The sequence below is a fragment of the Delphinapterus leucas genome, chromosome 4 (genome assembly GCF_059928025.1).
Source record: "Delphinapterus leucas isolate spDelLeu-1000000601 "Yukka" chromosome 4, BTC_Dleu_Yukka2, whole genome shotgun sequence".
NCBI lineage: Eukaryota > Metazoa > Chordata > Mammalia > Artiodactyla > Monodontidae > Delphinapterus > Delphinapterus leucas.
In genome coordinates, this window is record NC_143132.1 from 134,503,995 (window position 1) to 134,521,150 (window position 17,156).

A 17,156-nucleotide genomic window follows, 5' to 3' on the forward strand; every position below is an offset into this window, starting at 1 on the left:
TCTGAATTTTATTTTAAACCTAACCAAAAGAAGCCAATTATTGAATTTGGGGCTTAACTTTTTACACTAGTCATACAATGAGGCCAAAAACAATGTTCGCTAAACTCGGTGATTATTAACATAGGCATGTAATAGAATGAAGGTTTTTACAAAGATCATGTGACACCCTTCACATTTTCTTAAAGAAGTTATTGTATGTATTACATGTGACCAAGGTAACATGATCCTTGAAATAAATATTAATACTCTTATGCATTTTCACCAACGATTCTTCTTCTGAAAGAAACCATCAGAATTTGACACACAAATGCTTTCTTTGCATTATGAAAAAGACAGTATCACCAGTTCAAGATGGCAGTGTAGGAAGATACTGAACTCACCTCCTCCGACAGACTCACTGGATCTACAGCTAAATATGGAACAATTTCTTCTCGAAAAAAGAAACTAAAGGCTGGCTGCGTGATGACTACGCATTGGGTAAAAGAGAAGAAAACCATACAAAAGCCTGTAGGGGAGATGGGGACACAATCTCACCATAAACCTCACCCCTGATTTAGCAACCAACAACCAGAAGGGAACTCAAAACTCCCTGAGGAGCAAAGGATTCAAACCCCACATTGGGCACCCCAGCTTTTAAGACATGCACTTGACAGATAAGCCCCCAAAACACCTAATTTTTGAAAACCAATGGGTCTTGTGTCCCAAGACCCACAAAATGATAGTGATGAGAAACACCTCTTAGAGGGCTCATGTGCTTGGACTCACCCAGCCCAGAGTCCAGCTCAGAGGCAGCCAATCATGCCTAGACTTAAAGTGAATAAGGCTCACCTGCTTATATTAAAACCTCCATCAGAGGGGCAGGAATCTAGTTCAACACACACATCTAGGAGCCTGCTGGAATGCTCTGGGAACAAAGACTGGCAGGCACTACCTTTGCTGTGCTCCAGAGCACCAGTATCTCTCAGCAGGGAGCTTTTACACACATCAGGTGTCCTGACTTTTACAGCTGCTACCCAGGATATGATTCTTGGTTACCTGGCTCTGGAGGCCAGGGGAGCTTGTGTTCTGGGTCCCAAGGAACTGTAATAATTGGTGTCACCCAGAAAGGAGCTCATGCCCCTGTCTGGTGCCTGGATTTTTGTGACTGATGCTAGGGAACACCTCTACATCAACTGGCTCTGGTAGTCAGTGGGGCTTATACTCATGGGTCCTACAGGGCTGTGGCCCAAGGAGAAAGAGTTCTTAAACAGTTACAACCCCAAGGGCACAGCAAAGGCAACAGACCCAGGAGCTCAATCTTTGTGCGAAGGGAGACTATTAACTGATCATCCTGACTGCTAACTGAGGGGCAAGCTTCTGATTAGGCATGCATCTTGGGGTTGACTGTAATCCTTTCCAGAGACCTTGGAGGCAGGTGCTACCTTTGCTCTCACACTCTGCTGCCTCTAGTGCACCAGTGTCTCCTGGAGGGTAGCTATACACGTGGCTGGTGCCCAGGGGCCTCCCCTCAATTACCTAGCTCTAGGTGACTGGAGGGATTTGCATTCCTGGATCCCACAAGACTATGGCAACCAGAGGGATAGTTCTTGGCAGGCTACCAACCCCAAGGCACTGCACAGAAAGCAGAATGAGGCACACTCCCTAGGGTTTCTGTGAAAGAGTCCTCTTTACTTGTCTTGGACCTTCGGCCTGAGGAGCAGGCTTCAGGTTTGGCTCACATTCAGTGGCCTACGGAGTTGCTATCAAGAAACACATGCTGTGGGACGCCATCTAGGCACTCTCCCTCTGCCTTGCTCCAACCCATCAGTATCACCCAGAAAATAGTTCATCTGGACCCCACATAGTGGACACCTCCAGATCACCTGGCTCTGAGGACCAATGTGGCCTACCCTCACAGCCCCTCAGAACTGTATATATTTGCATACTTTAAAAGCTGCTGCCTGAGGGTCCAGATTCCAGTCAACCTGAATCTAGGTGCTGAGATCCTCCACTCTGGGACAGTGACAGGTTTTGGCACATCCTCAACTACTGGGAGCTACTAAAAATATAATAGGCTACCTGGACAAGCATAGAGGTTTGAGAGACAACCAGGAGCTGAGGCAGGGTTGAATAACAAGGTTCATCTCCTACACAAGGTCACTCAATCAAGACCGGAAGAAGTGGTTGTTTAATCTACTGTACAGAAACCAACAGAGTCGAGCACACTGAAGAAACAGAGGAATATGTTCCAAATGAAAGAACAAGATAAACCTCAGAAAAAATCTTAACGAAATGGAGATCAGTAATTTACCTGATAAAGAGTTCAAAGTAATGGTCATAAAGATGGGGAGAAGAATGGATGAACACAGTGAGAACTTCAACAAAGAGATGAAAAAATATAAGAAAGTACCAAATAGAAGTCACAGAGCCAAAGAATGTATTAACTGAACTGAAAAACATACGCTAAAGGGGTTCAACAGCAGACTAGATGAAGCAGAAGAAAATATCAGTCAACTCAAGGACAAGGCAGTGGAACTTACCCAACCAGAGCAGCAGAAAGAAAAAAGAATGAAAAAAGGAATTTATGGAACAACATCAAACAGACTAACATTTACTTCATAGGGCTCCCAGAAGAAGAGAGAAAGGGGCAGAAAACTTATTTGAAAATATAATGGCTGAAAACTTCCCTAACTTGGGGAAGGAAACAGACGTCCAGATCCAGGAAGCCCTGAGAGTCCCAAAAAAGCTGCTACCAAAGAGACCCACACCAAGACACATTATAATTAAAATGTCAAAAGTTAAAGACAAGGAGAGAATCTTAAAAGAAGCAGAAGAAAAACAACTAGCTCTATACAAGGGAACCCTCATAAAACTATCAGCACACTTTTCAGCACAAACTTTGCAGGCCAGAAAGCACGATACATTCAAAGTGCTGAAAGAAGAAAACTTCCAACCAAGAATACTCTACCGAGCAAAGTTTTCATTCAGAATTGAAGAAGAGATAACAAGTTTTCCAGAGAAGCAAAAGTTAAAGGAGTTCACCACCACTAAACTAAACTGGCCTGACAACAAATTTTAAAGGAACTTCTTTAAGCTGAAAGAAAGGATGCTAATTAGTAACAAGAACACATATGAAAGGATAAATCTCACCGGAAAAATAAATATATAGTGAAGGTAGTGGATTAATCACTAATAAAGCTAGTATAAAGGTTAAAAGACAGAACTATGATTACAATAATTAGCTAAAAGATACACAAGGTAAAAATACATAAAATGTGACATCAAAAACATAAAACATGAGAGTAAGTGTTGAGCTTTAGAATGGGATCAAACTTAAGATGCTATCAGCTTAAAACAGACTGTTATAGATATAAGTTGTTAAGTGTAAGACTCACGTCAACCACAAAGCAAAAACCTAGAATAAATACACAAAAGAGAAAAAGAAAGGAACATAAGCATACCACTAAAGAAAGTCATCAAACCACAAAGGAAGAGAGCAAGAGAAGAAAAAAGGAACAGAGAGAAACTGCAAAAACTGCTAGAAAACAATTAACAAAATGGCAATAAGCACATACCCATTAATAATAACTTTAAATGTAAATGGACTAAATTCTCCAACAAAAAGACATAGAGTGGCTGAAGAAATAAAAAGCAAGACACACCTATATATGCTGCCTGTAATAGATACCATTTCGATATAAGGACACAGACTGAAAGTGAAGGGATGGTAAAAGAGATTCCACGCAAATGGAAACGGAAAAGAAAGGTGGAGTAGCTATACTTATATCACACACACACAAAAAAGACTTTAATACAAATGCTTTAATAAGAGACAAAGAAGACATTACATAATGATAAAGGAGTTAATCCAATTAGAGGATATAACATTTGTAAATCTTTATGCAGCCAACATAGGAGCACCTAAACATGTAGCACAATTATTAACAGACCTAAAGGGAGACATAGACAGCAATACAATAACAGTAGGGAACTTTAATATCCCACTTACATCAATGGAAAGATCATCCAGACAGAAAATCAATAAGGAGACATCAGCCTTAAACAACATGTTAAACCAGATGGACTTAACGCATATTTATAGACTATTCTATCCAAAAGCAACAGAATACATATTCTTCTCAAGTGTATATGGAACATCTTCCAAGATAGATCATATGTTAGGCCACAGATCAAGTCTTAATAAATTTAAGAAGACTGCAATCATATCAAGCATCTTTTCCAACCACAATGGCATGAAATGAGAAATTACACGAAGAAAAATGGGAAATATACAAATATGTGGAGATTAAACAACATGCTACTGAATAACCAATAGGCAAAGAAGAAATCAAAAGAGAAATTAAAAAATACCTTGAGAAAAACAAAATGGAAAGGTAACATGCCAAAATTTACAGAATGCAGCAAAAACAGTTCTATGAGGGAAGTGCATAGTGATAAACACCTACCTCTAGAAACAAGAAAAGCCTCAGACAAACAACCTAACTACACCTTAAGGAACTAGAAAAAGAACAAAAAGACCAAAGTTAGTAAATTAGGGCAGAAATAAATGAAATAGAGACTAAAAAGACAACAGAAAAGATCAATGAAACTAAGAGTTAGTTCTGTGAAAAGAGAAATAAAATTGACAAAACCTCAGCTAGACTCACCAAGAAAATAAAGAGAAAAGACTCAAGTAAGTCAGAAATGAAAAAGGAGATATTACAAGCAACACCACAGAAATACAAAGGATCATACAGACTACTATGAAAAATTACATGCCAACAAATTGGACAAACTAGAAGTGGATAAACTCTGACAAACGTATAAGCTACTAAGACTGAATCATGACGAAATAGAAAATCTGAACAGACCACTTACCAGCAAGCAGATCAATTCATTAAACAAAAACTCTCAACAAACAAAAGTCCAGGACCAAATGGCTTCACTGGTGAATTCCACCAAACATTCAAAGAAGAATTAATATGAAGCTTTTTCAAATTCTTCCAAAAAATATAAGAGGGGGAATCTTTTCAAAACACATTTTATGAGGCCAGTATTAGCCTGATACCAAAACCAGACAAGAGTGCCACCAAACAAAAAAAATTTCTTTTTACAGGCTAATATCCCTGATGAACATAGATGCAAAAATTCTAACAAAATATTATCAAACTGAATTCAGCAACACATTGAAAGGATCATATACAATCATGAAGTGAAATTTATTCTAAGGATACAGGGATGGTCCAATATCTGTAAATCAGTCAGTGTGATACACCTCATTAACAAAATGAAGACAAAAATCATATGATCATCTCAACAGATGCATAAAAAGCATTTGACAAAATTTAAATCCATTTATAATAAAATCTCAAATCTCTCAAAAAAGCAGGTATAGAGGAAACATACCTCAACATAGTTAAGGTCATATATGACAAGCCTACAGCTAAATCATACTCAATGTTGAAAAGCTCAAAGCTTTTCCTCTAAGGTCAGGAACAGGACAAGGATGTCCACTCTTACCACTTTTATTCAACATAGTATTGGAAATACCAGCCAGAATAGTTAGGCAAGAAAAAGAAATAAAAGGCATCCAAATTGAAAAGGCAGAAGTAAAACTCACTGTTTGCAGATCACATGAAAATAGCTAGGAAACCCTAAAGACTCTATCACAAACTAACAGAACTAATAAATGAATTCAATAAAGTTACTGGATACGATATGAATACACAAAAATCTATTTTTTAAATAATAACTAACTATCAAAAAGAGAAATTAAGAAAACAATCCCATATACAACTGCATCAAAAAGAATAAAATACCTAGGAATAAATTTAACCAAGGAGGTGAAAGATCTGTATACTGAAAACTACGAGACATTAATGAAAGAAACTGAAAAAGACACAAATAAGTGGAAAGATATTCTATGCTCATGGATTGAGAGAATCAATATTGTTAAAACTGCCATACTATCCAAAGCAATCTACAGATTCAATGCAATCCCTATCAAAATTCCAATGGCATTTCTCATACAAATAAAACAAAAAATCCTAAAACTTGCATGGAACTGAATAACCAAAGCAATCTTGAGAAAGAAGAACAAAGCCGGAGGCACCACACTCTCTAACTTCAAAGTATATTATAAGGCTATTATTACATACAAATGGTACTGTATTGGCATAAAAACAGAGACTTAGATCGATAGAACAGAACAGAGAATAGAGATCGCAGAAATAAACCCACACATATATGGTCAATTAATTTATGACAAATAAACCAAGAATATACGATGGGGAAAGGACAGTTTCTTCAATAAATGATGTTGGGAAAACTGGACAGCCACATGCAAGTGAATGAAGCTGGACTACTATCTTACACCATTCACAAAAATTAACTCAAAATGGATTAAAGACTTGAACATAAGACCTGAAACCATAAAACTCCTAGAAGAAAACATAGGCAGTAAGCTCCTTGATATAGGTCTTAGTGATGATATTTTGAATCTGCACCAAAAGCAAAAGCAAAAAAAGTAAAAGCAGCAAAAGCAAAACTACATAAGGGGGACTACATCAAGCTAAAAAGCTTCTACACAGCAAAGTAAATCATCAACAACATGAAAAGGCAACTTATTGAATGGGAGAAAATAACTGCACATCATGTATCTGACAAGGGGCTGATATTCAAAATATACAAAGAACTTTTACAATTCAATAGCAAAAAAACAAACTATCCACTGAAAAAATGGACAGAAGATCCAAACAGACATTTTTCCAAAGAAGACATACAGATGACTAACAGGTACATGAAAAAGATGGTCAACATCACTAATCATCAGGGAAATGCATATCAAAACCACAGAGATATCAACTCACACCTTGCAGAATGGCTAGTATCAAAAAGACAACAAATAACAAGCGTTGGCAAGGGTGTGGACAAAAGGGAACCCTTGTACACTTGGTTGAGAATGTTAAGTTGGTGCAACCATTATGGAAAATAGTATGGAGATGCCTCAAAAAATTAAAAATAGAACTACCATATGATCCAGTAATTCCACTCTGGGTATTTATCTGAAGAAAACAAAAAAAAAATTAATTCAAAAAGATATATGCACCCCCCTGTTCACTGCAGCTTCATTTACAATAACAAAGATACTTAGAAACAACCTAAGTATCTATTGATGAATGAATGGATAAGGAAACTGTGGGGGGGTTCCCTGGTGGCGCAGTGGTTGAGAGTCTGCCTGCCAGTGCAGGGGACACGGGTTTGAGCCCTGGTCTGGGAAGATCCCACATGCCATGGAGCAACTGGGCCCGTGAGCCACAACTACTGAGCCTGCGCGTCTGGAGCCTGTGCTCCGCAACAAGAGAGGCCGCGACAGTGAGAGGCCCGCACACCGTGATGAAGAGTGGCTCCCGCTTGCCGCAACTAGAGAAAGCCCTCGCACAGAAACAAAGACCCAACACAGCCAAAAATAAAATAAATAAATAAATTTATTTTAAAAAAAAAAGAAACTGTGGTACACATACACATATATAAAGAATATTATTCAGCCATAAAAAAAAAGTTGCCATATGCCACAGCATGGATAGACCTTGAAGGCATTATGCTAACTGAAATAATTCAGACAAAGAAAGACAAATATTGTATGATCTCCCTTACATGTAGAATCCACAGAAACAAACAAAAAATAAGCTCATAGATATAGAGAACAGATTGGTGGCTGCAAGAGACAAGGCTTGGATCAGGGGATGGGAGAAATGGGTGAACTGTGTTTTGTTTTGTTTTAAATAAATTGAATTCAAAATTTTTTAAATGCTTTCTTCAACAAATATTTAAGAAACATATTTATTATAAAAGGTGAGGTGAAAATATCAAAAAGAGTAGCAAATCATCTGCTTTACCTCTTTGTGTTTCATATCCACCTGACTCCTGAGAGCCTTCAGTTCCCGTTCACGGTTGTCCAAGCAAGTTTCTAGAACATGTGTCTGTCCTTCCCACTCAGATTTTTTATGAGCTACCATTATGTCAATCTGTTTCATGAGCTCCTGTAGTTCTGCTTCACAGGATGTCAAAAATCCCCTATAAATAAGGACAGACCCTTAAGAACATAGAACATATCTCCAAGTGGCTTTTCATCTTTCACATGTAAAAATATAGCAGATGTAAAGCTACCTGACGTGGAACAAATAATCAGAAGCAGAGAACAGGATCTCTGAGCTTTTCCTTTTAATGCTCACATAAGATGATCACTTATTCCACGGAAGTCTGTCTTCCTCCAGTAGCCAACCTAAAGCCTAAGTCAACTAGTCAAACGCAAGGTTTATGTTTGAAGTCTGGTTTGTGAGTGAGACTTCCACAACCAACAACTACCTCTTCTGTAACATTTTAGGGAAGCTTTCAGGAAGAATCCAGGCAAGCATATGTCACATTCTCAGCTAGTCAAACAAAATAAAAAGCTTTGGAAACAAGTAGGCTATTGGGAAAATGACAATACAATTTTAAGAGCTGTTTTAAGAACCTCCATCCTTGAGCCAAATTTATTCCAACTATTTCTTTCCAACTTATTATTAGAAACTTACCGCATCCTATCTTATTGTTGTAAACTTACTGATGTCCTTCAATGTTTCTGGAGATGCCAAATGTCACAAAGGTAGAAACAGAAGTGGACACAGATGTATTGGATTCAGAGATTTCCGGGAATGGCCACAGAGAGATAACTCCTAAGGCTTAAATACTTTAAAAAAAAAAAGCATTTGTTCTTAGTGTCACAAAACCTCTATAGCCTTTTGCTTTTTAAAAGCAGAAAATTTAACTGGGATGATAGTAAGCATCCAGCTTCACACTGCTGAGATGAGGGAAACACCCCAAGGAGAGAGACTGTCCACAAACACGACATGGATCAGCTTAGATTTTGGTCACACTTCTGCTTCTGTACCCAAAGCACAAAATGGTCAGAGGCATAACAGACATGCTTTTTCAACTCAGTGAGAAGCTTAAGGTCAAAGCAAACTTACCCATCATGTCCCCGATTTTGTATTCCTTCCAACAAAGCCTCCATCGCCAAATCCCCTTTGTTTTGGCAACTGGGAAAGCAAAGAACTCTGTCAGGAGAAAATTCATTTTTTATGTTCTAACATTCCAACTTACAAACTTAAGAATGTGAATGAAAGCATACAAATAACAATGAGAAAATGCAGCACTTCTTAAGATGACTGTAGAAGCAGTCAAGAAATATCTCTTCAAGAAATACTAGAACCAAATACATTTCAGACTAAAACAAAACAATTTAAAATGATCTGAATTGCCACTGACACTCCCCCTGCACGATTGAAATCAAATACCTCACTGTCACGTCCCTACTTCCTCATGTAAGAGTGGGCCTGGGTGGAGATGGGGTGCTAGCAACAGAGGAACAGTGACACTAACAAATTGAGAGGTCAGAGGAAACGTGTAGCTTCTTTTAAAGAGATATTGTAAAAAGGTTAAATGCCCTGCGCTTCAACTTCTTGGCCCATCACGGGAGATCCTACTCACCGGCTAGATGACAGGCCCATGAAGCTCCTAGAACACCCTCCCTCACCTAAGAGGCAGCTACGTGGGCCCTCCCTCCTCTGCACTTCATTGCTCCCAGTCCTTAACAGGTTCTTTCATAGGAGTTACACCACCCTGGAAATGTCCTTTTGCACACCTTTTTCCCCTACTATTCAACCGTCAAGGGTAGAAAACCAGTTTTTTTCACACCTGCAGCTCCAGGGCTTAGAGTAGCATTTCAGCCTGGCCTGTGCTGAATGCTTTTGGCTTAATGTATCTCAATTCCCCTCCCTTTTCACCTATTCCCCTATGCAAACTGGTCATAGCTGGAGAACTGCAGAGAACAGTCTAGCAGAGAAAGAAGGGAAGGGAGATAAAACAAAGACACAGGAGAATGAGAAGACTGCAAAATACAACCACTACACGTTACTTGCATCTATTTCTAAAGTTACTAACAGGAGTACTAAATAACTGTTCACGCACACATATGGCAGAGAGGATTTCTTTCCAGCTGGTTTATCCTTTGTATTACACCAACATTAGACAAAATAAAAACCTAAAGAAAAATGTTTTCATGGTCTTTTCCACTTTCTTTCAAACAATGATACAGTCAATTACAAGAGGACACAGATTCTGTGTTTTGATCCACTCTAGGGAACTGAGAGGCAGTACACAGTTCACACAGTACCATGTATATGGAAACCCAGGATAGAGTCCTGCTCTGCAACTAAGTAGCTTTGTGTCCTTGGACTTCAGTTTTTGCCTCTATAAAGTAAGAAGCATGATCTATATAATCTCCAAGGTTTCTTCCAGCTTTTTAATGGGATTCTAATAGCCAATTACATATATTCTGCACCATGCTCCTGACAACTCTACATGGATATTTATTAAATACATAGGAAAGTGCTCTTCCTAAGGACAGAGCTACTACAGTTATTCAAAACTATCATTAGTAAAATTATACTCCTTTAGGTCATGTTATTCTTAAAAAATACATTTAGTAATATATATTAGAAACAGATTTAGTAACATACAATACATTAATATATTTTCTGGATGATATTATTTAGTAATTAGTAATATTTATAATAGAAGCTAAGTCACTGAATGCTCAACTGTTCTGCCTGTCTATATTGTCAAATTCAATCTTCATAACAATTTTAAAACATAACTACTATTACTTTGAGGAAACTGAGGCTCAGAGGGTTAAATAACTTGATTATGGTAAACTACAAACCACAGTCCTAGGATTCAAACCTAGGCAATGTGACTCCTAAGTTCCAGCCAATGTGCAATCTTTATATATTTTACAGTATTCCAGATCTTAAAATACATCAGCATATCTTCTTTTTATTTAATAATGTGTTCTTGGCATAAACAAAATCAAACCAAATTGAAAAGTCTGGACACAGGAAAAAATATACAAACTTAACTATGATGTCACCACCATGGCCACCAGGTGGCAGTAGCACAACAGTGAAAATAGTCCACATAGGGGAAAATAGCCATTTCAGAAATTAAAATGATGGTCTAAGACTTAGTTAAGGAGATCTCTGTTTTTTTAAAAAAAAGGTGGGAGGGGCTTCCCTGGTGGCGCAGTGGTTGAGAGTCCGCCTGACAATGCAGGGGACACGGGTTCGTGCCCCGGTCCGAGGCCCGCGTAACGCAAAAAAAAAAAAAAAAAAAGTGGGGATGGGGTGGGGAGGAACCAGTAACATTCTCTGTGGAAAATAATCTTACTAATATATAATGATCTTTTAACAATACTTTCACCATCTCCTCGAGCAGCTGACAAACACCATCATTTCTCATTCCTGAGGATCAGGTAAATATCAAGGACTCAGATCTTCTGTGGACTTTTCTCATCCGAGTTTCTCATAGCTATATCACTGACTCCTTTCCTAACCAACCTGACCCTCATTCAGCTCCATGCACTACACCACTTGCTTTCTTTTTTGCCTGTGCCATGTGGTAAGTATATAAAATTTATTCTTTATCCAAATAAATACAAATTTAAGCAATTACTGTTTGATAATCTGCTACTCCTTGCCACTAACATGAAATGTTAATGTAGTTAAATGGAAACTGTGTAGCTCTACAATTGGTACAGGACACTCTTAGTCATTTCTGCAGTTAGACCAAGATATCAACGAACAGAAGTTATATTTAAAACTCTCGTTTCGAATGAAGGCTACTTTAAATCAGTGAAATCTAGAATAAAATGGTTAAAGGAAATACAGGCTTTTTCACCAAGTCTGGGAAGCAGGGAAAACATACTTTAAATCTTAGGAAAAAAGAATCCAAAGAGGTTACCTAGGGACTTCCCTGGTGGTCCAGTGGTTAAGAATCCGCCTTCCAATGCAGGGGACGCGGGTTCAATCCCTGGTCGGAAAACTAAGATCCCACAAGCTGCAGGGCAACTAAAGCCTGCACACCACAACTAGAGAAGCCCGCGTGCTGCAGCGAAGACCCAGCACAACCAAAATAAAAAAAAACAAAGAGGGTATCTAGTAATGGGCAAATCTTTGATATTCATTAACATATTGGAATTTAAGAGCTAGAAAGAACCCAAAGGACTCCAATTTAACCTCTTTATTTTACAGATCAGGAAAAATATCCAGAGTATGCACCCAAGATCAAATTACTCACAAAATGGGACACAGGAAGAAAATAAAAACTCTGGTTAGATATGTGTACTAAGAGAAGGAATATGCCTACTCATCAAGTCTCATTTAAAGGAAGATAACAATGCTTTGTCCCTTACCTGCCTTGGTGTTACTGTGATTACAAAGATTTATGGCTATGACAGATATACTATGACTGATAAACTGTGCCTGCTCCAATAAATAATCAATATCATTTATGACTGCCCAGAAAGGTTCCTGCTTAAATTTAAGGGAAAAAATTATCAGATAAAGTATCAAAGAAATTTTCCAAAATAAAAATGAAATTTTAAAACACTGTCCAAACTATGACTCAAAATCCAGAAAGAATAAGGGGCTAAAACTAAGAAATCTTAGTAGACAAAACTACACTTTTACATGGGAAAAATGCTGTAAGCAAAGCTGAAAGATAGATGACAACATTACTTGAAAGTTTTATCACAAGGGGTTAATTAACCAAATATATAAAGAGCTTCTAAGAACTGAAGGAAAAATAAAAATCTATAGAAAAATGTGCAGAAGGTATGAACAAAGAGTTCTCATAAAAAGAAATGCAAATGACCTTAAACATATGAAAACATGCTCAACCTTGTTTACAATAAGAGAAACAAATTTAAACTACACTGAGTTACCCTTTCTTCTGTATTAGATTAATGAAAAATTAAGTTTGAAAATGCACTCTGATGACAAGGCTATGGGAACAGGCATTCACATACACTGTAGGTAGGAATGCAAAACGGTACAACTACTATAGAGGAAATTTTGGCAATACTTAGCAACTGAAATATATGCATTTACCCTTTGATCCAACAATGCCACTTCTAGGAATCTATCCCAAACATATGTTGGCAAGAATACAAAACCATACATGCAGAAGGATATACACTGCAGGACTATTTGCAAGAGTAGGAAACAACACAAATGAATATTGATCCACCAATGGAATAATACTATGAAGCTGTGAAAGGGAAAATGATCTCTACATACTTCTATGGTGGGATCTACAGGGCATATAATATTAGATGAAAAAAGCAAGATAGAAAACAGTATATGCAAACCCGACTTTTTACCTATATATATTATATATATATATATTGCATAAATATAAATTATATATTATACATGTTATGTATAATATAAATGTCAGAATATATTAAGGATATATAATTATATATAAATATATATATAGTGTATTTGTTCTTCTGGAAGGACAAGCTCAAAGCTGGTAAATATGATACCTGTAAGGATGGGAAATAGTCAGGGTAGAGAAAACAGGAAGCTAAACTTGTCTGGATGTATACCTTAACAGCTATTTGTTTTATAGGCACTATGCTAATGTTTTATAATATAATGAAAGAAATCCAGTTGGAAAAAAAAAAGCAGTATTGAAAAATATTGGAAACAGGGGCTTCCCTGGTGGCGCAGTGGTTGAGAGTCCGCCTGCCCCGGTCCGGGAAGATCCCACATGCCGCAGAGCGGCTGGGCCCGTGAGCCATGGCCGCTGAGCCTGCGCGTCCGGAGCCTGTGCTCTGCAACGGGAGAGGCCACAACAGTGAGAGGCCCGCGTACCGCAAAAACAAACAAACAAACAAAAATATTGGAAACAAAATGAAATAAATCAACTATCAATTAGATATCAAGTTGGCACCCTTACCATATAACAAATTGTTTCACTGGTTTTAAAATGCAACAATTTTACTGTACATATTCCAACTGGGATATATACTAAGGACAAAAACATACTATAGAGAAACCGTAAACATCACTCAGGAATCGTATTGTTAATAGTAAAATTGGTATCATTAATTTGAAAGCATTATATATAATACAGAAAAAGTATGTTAATAGGCAAATGAGAAAAAGATACAAATATAAAATCAAGTGTTTAAAAAAAACTATGAAATAAAATTGGAAATAGCACTGTGAATTCTGGATATTTCTCTTTATAAAAAATGTACATATTTCCTAATTTTGGCCACTGTAAATCCTAAAACCAGTGACCAATCTAGTAGCAAGAGTACCTTCAGCACCCAGACTGGTCTCTAAACACCATCTCCCACTGAAAGGAACCAGGGCTTCTTGGTGGCCAGAAATGTTTAAATGAGCCAGGAACATGTTTTACCAGAAAATAAGGAAACTCTCAAAGATTACTGGTCGTATCGAAGTGGACAGAAGCCAACTTAAATAGGCTGCCACTCGCCAACAACAGGACAACTTGAGTACCCCCCCAACAAAAAGACTGCAGTAGGTTGAAACAGTTTAAATATATTTAAGTCTATAATTTCATGATGATAAAAAAAAAAAGGCAAAACCCTCATGGTTACCTTTGAGGTTGCCAGGCCACCAACTTATTACTGTGCTCTGAAAATAGAGGGAAAGAATTAAGCATTTTTCTTGCCTTTCCTATACAAACTGTATTTCAAATAGCTGGTGGGGTAGTCAAATAGCTGGTGAAGTAAAAAGTTCTTATTCATAAAAAATTTCCAGCTAATAAATGCTGAGGAATGACAGAATCAGAAAATCACCGTATTGCAACCACCGATGCAATAGTGGATACAGGCAACCTAAATCCATGAAAGGATCTCACCATTAAGTGAAAGGCTCATGGAGAATTTCATGATGGATGGACTGGGCTGACAACACCTGAACCCACTATGATGCTCAATTTTAAAATCACAGAGAGAAAACTCAGACATCATGTGCCTCTCTGGAGTGTTTTGCACCACCAATGAAATTTTGCCCTGCCCTCACCCCCACAAAAAAAGTCAAGGTTGAATCTGATCAATCTTCTAGACCAGTGCTGTTCAACAGAACTTTATGCAATTATGGAAATATTTTACATATACACCAAACTATTGGGCCCTTGAAATGTTGCCAATGCAACTAGGGAACTGAAATTTTTAGCTTTATTTCATTTTAATTCATTTAAATAGCCACCAATGGCTGATAGCTACTATATTGGACAGTGCATTTCTAGACCTTACTACCAGTTTAGAGGGAATAAAGGGAATAGATGTACAAGTTAAAGGATACCATGTGGATGCAATCAACTAAATCTAGAATGTTAAGGGAAAAAAGAGAGGCAATGAAACTGCTATATTAAAAAAGACTGAAAAGGTGTTATCAACTCAATGCAACACGTGGATCTCTACGAGATTTTGATCCAAACAAGCTACTTATAAAAATACATGTATGGGACAGGTGGGGAAACCTGAACCCAGACTGAATATTAACATTATGGGATTTTTATTAATTTTCATAGATGTGATGACAATACTGTGGTTTTGTAAAACTGAAAACACAAACTTAGTTCTTGAAGAACAAAAACCCAAAGTAACATAAAAACCGAAAATTCAATTCCTGAAGCCCAGGTCAATGTTGGCTTTAGCTGAATTTCAAATCAAGTTGACATATGTTTAGAAGTAGGAAGCTCTGATAAAGTGGACCACTGACGCTGTCACCATCTGCCACCACTACTACATAAGTGAGAACAGGAAGGAACAAGCAAAGGTGTTCTACCTTTTAATGGGAGACAAGTGGCATCAGTACAATTAACATATACAATAACTACAAATAATTGTTAAAACCTGAATACATTTTAAAGAGCAGTGTAACTGAATGTTTATAAATATCTAACCCACTTTAATTTCAGTCATTCTTACCATACTGATCACTGGTAATGATATAGTCAAAAGGCAAGAAGCTCAGGATAAAAATCAACCTAAAGATGATACTGCATTCCAAATAAGAAAATACATACCCTTTGTTATATCATTAAGCTACAGCTATGATCAATATAAATAAAAATATTTGAAGGTAACATGTAGTTAACGATCCTTATGATTTCCTCTTCGTATCTAGAAAATAAAATTAAATGCAAGCATGTGGGGAACTGTATAAGTACAGGGCACAAATCCTACAATACTGCTTTTATTAAAGGAAGAAAAAAAAATTTAAGACTGGCTTAGGAATCGTCTGTAAGGCTCAAGGAAAACTACTCTGCAAGTAAGAGTGCTGTTAACTGTAAACGATGACTAGTCGCTGAGAGCAAGCTCATCTTTACCCTGATGTTGTAAGTCATTAAAAAAACAAAACAACACATTATGAGCCGAGATTTACTGCCTTCAAATACCTTCATGATTAAAGTATTCTAAGAACCCGTTCCTTTTATTCCCTTACTTCATTATCTATTTCCCATCCCTGACTTGAATGGAGCAATCCAAAAGTTCAGGGTCCCCCAACTTCAATCCTTCATGATTTCTGCCACATTTCAGTACCTAATGTACTAACATTAAGGTTTTTAAGTCAACTCACTTTTTACAACTTGCTAAACTTCCCACCCATAAATGAACCGCTATCACCTGCCATCAAAGACCTAAGTCTCAACAATGTTAGGAAGCTAACCAGATGAGGCGGCCCAGGCGGGAGGGCTGGGCCGGGGGTCTCTCCCCTGAAGTGGAAGACTGGCCCGCGGCCGACTCCGCTCGGGGAAGATGAGTAGCTCGCCCACCCCGCAGCCCTCCCGCCGGCCCGGCCTCCGGGGAAGGGCTGACCACGTGGCTGGGCCGAACAGTGCGGTGGGGGAGGCCATATCTGGCTTCGCGGGTCCGCAGCGCGTCCGCTGCGAGGCCGATTGGTGGGGCGCCGGGGCGGGCCCGGGCCGGCGGGGGCGAGCCTGGAGGCCAGCGGGCCGCTGAGGAAGCCGGCCCCAGGCCATACGACCGCACTGGCCGCGGCCCCACCGCAGCCAGAGCTGCCTGTGGACACTGCCGCGCCTCTCTCGTCCGACGTTCCCACATGCGGTTATGGGGATGCCGCGAGCGCGCCCCCGAAGCTTCCCGCCGTTACCTCCGGCCGGGGGCGCGCACGCGCGTCACCGCCAACCTAACGTCCAGCCACAGTGTCTGCACGTTCGTTCCGCCCACTGCCCCCTCACTTTTAATTGAAGCAACATCCTCCCTGACTCCCCCTCCGCGCCTGCAAATG

The 17,156-nt window shown here is 38.6% G+C and overlaps 1 protein-coding gene across 9 annotated transcripts in view; it reads right to left on the bottom strand.

Annotated features, from left to right (window-relative positions):
- Positions 1 to 17,156, bottom strand: part of CEP63 (centrosomal protein 63) — a 76,135-nt gene that overhangs the window by 58,673 nt on the left and 306 nt on the right. The window contains exons 1-3 of one of the 9 annotated variants that reach the window (XM_089911118.1): positions 16,727 to 17,128; positions 8,991 to 9,059; positions 7,878 to 8,055 (exon numbers count right to left, since the gene is read on the bottom strand). In XM_089911118.1, the coding sequence (XP_089767244.1) occupies positions 7,878 to 8,055; positions 8,991 to 9,059; positions 16,727 to 16,887 (408 nt within the window). In that variant the 5' untranslated portion in view covers positions 16,888 to 17,128. Of the gene's footprint in view, positions 1 to 7,877; positions 8,057 to 8,990; positions 16,553 to 16,574; positions 17,129 to 17,156 lie in introns of those variants that run through there. The other 8 variants (XM_022582541.2, XM_089911116.1, XM_022582538.3 and 5 more) reach the window with 8 other exon arrangements.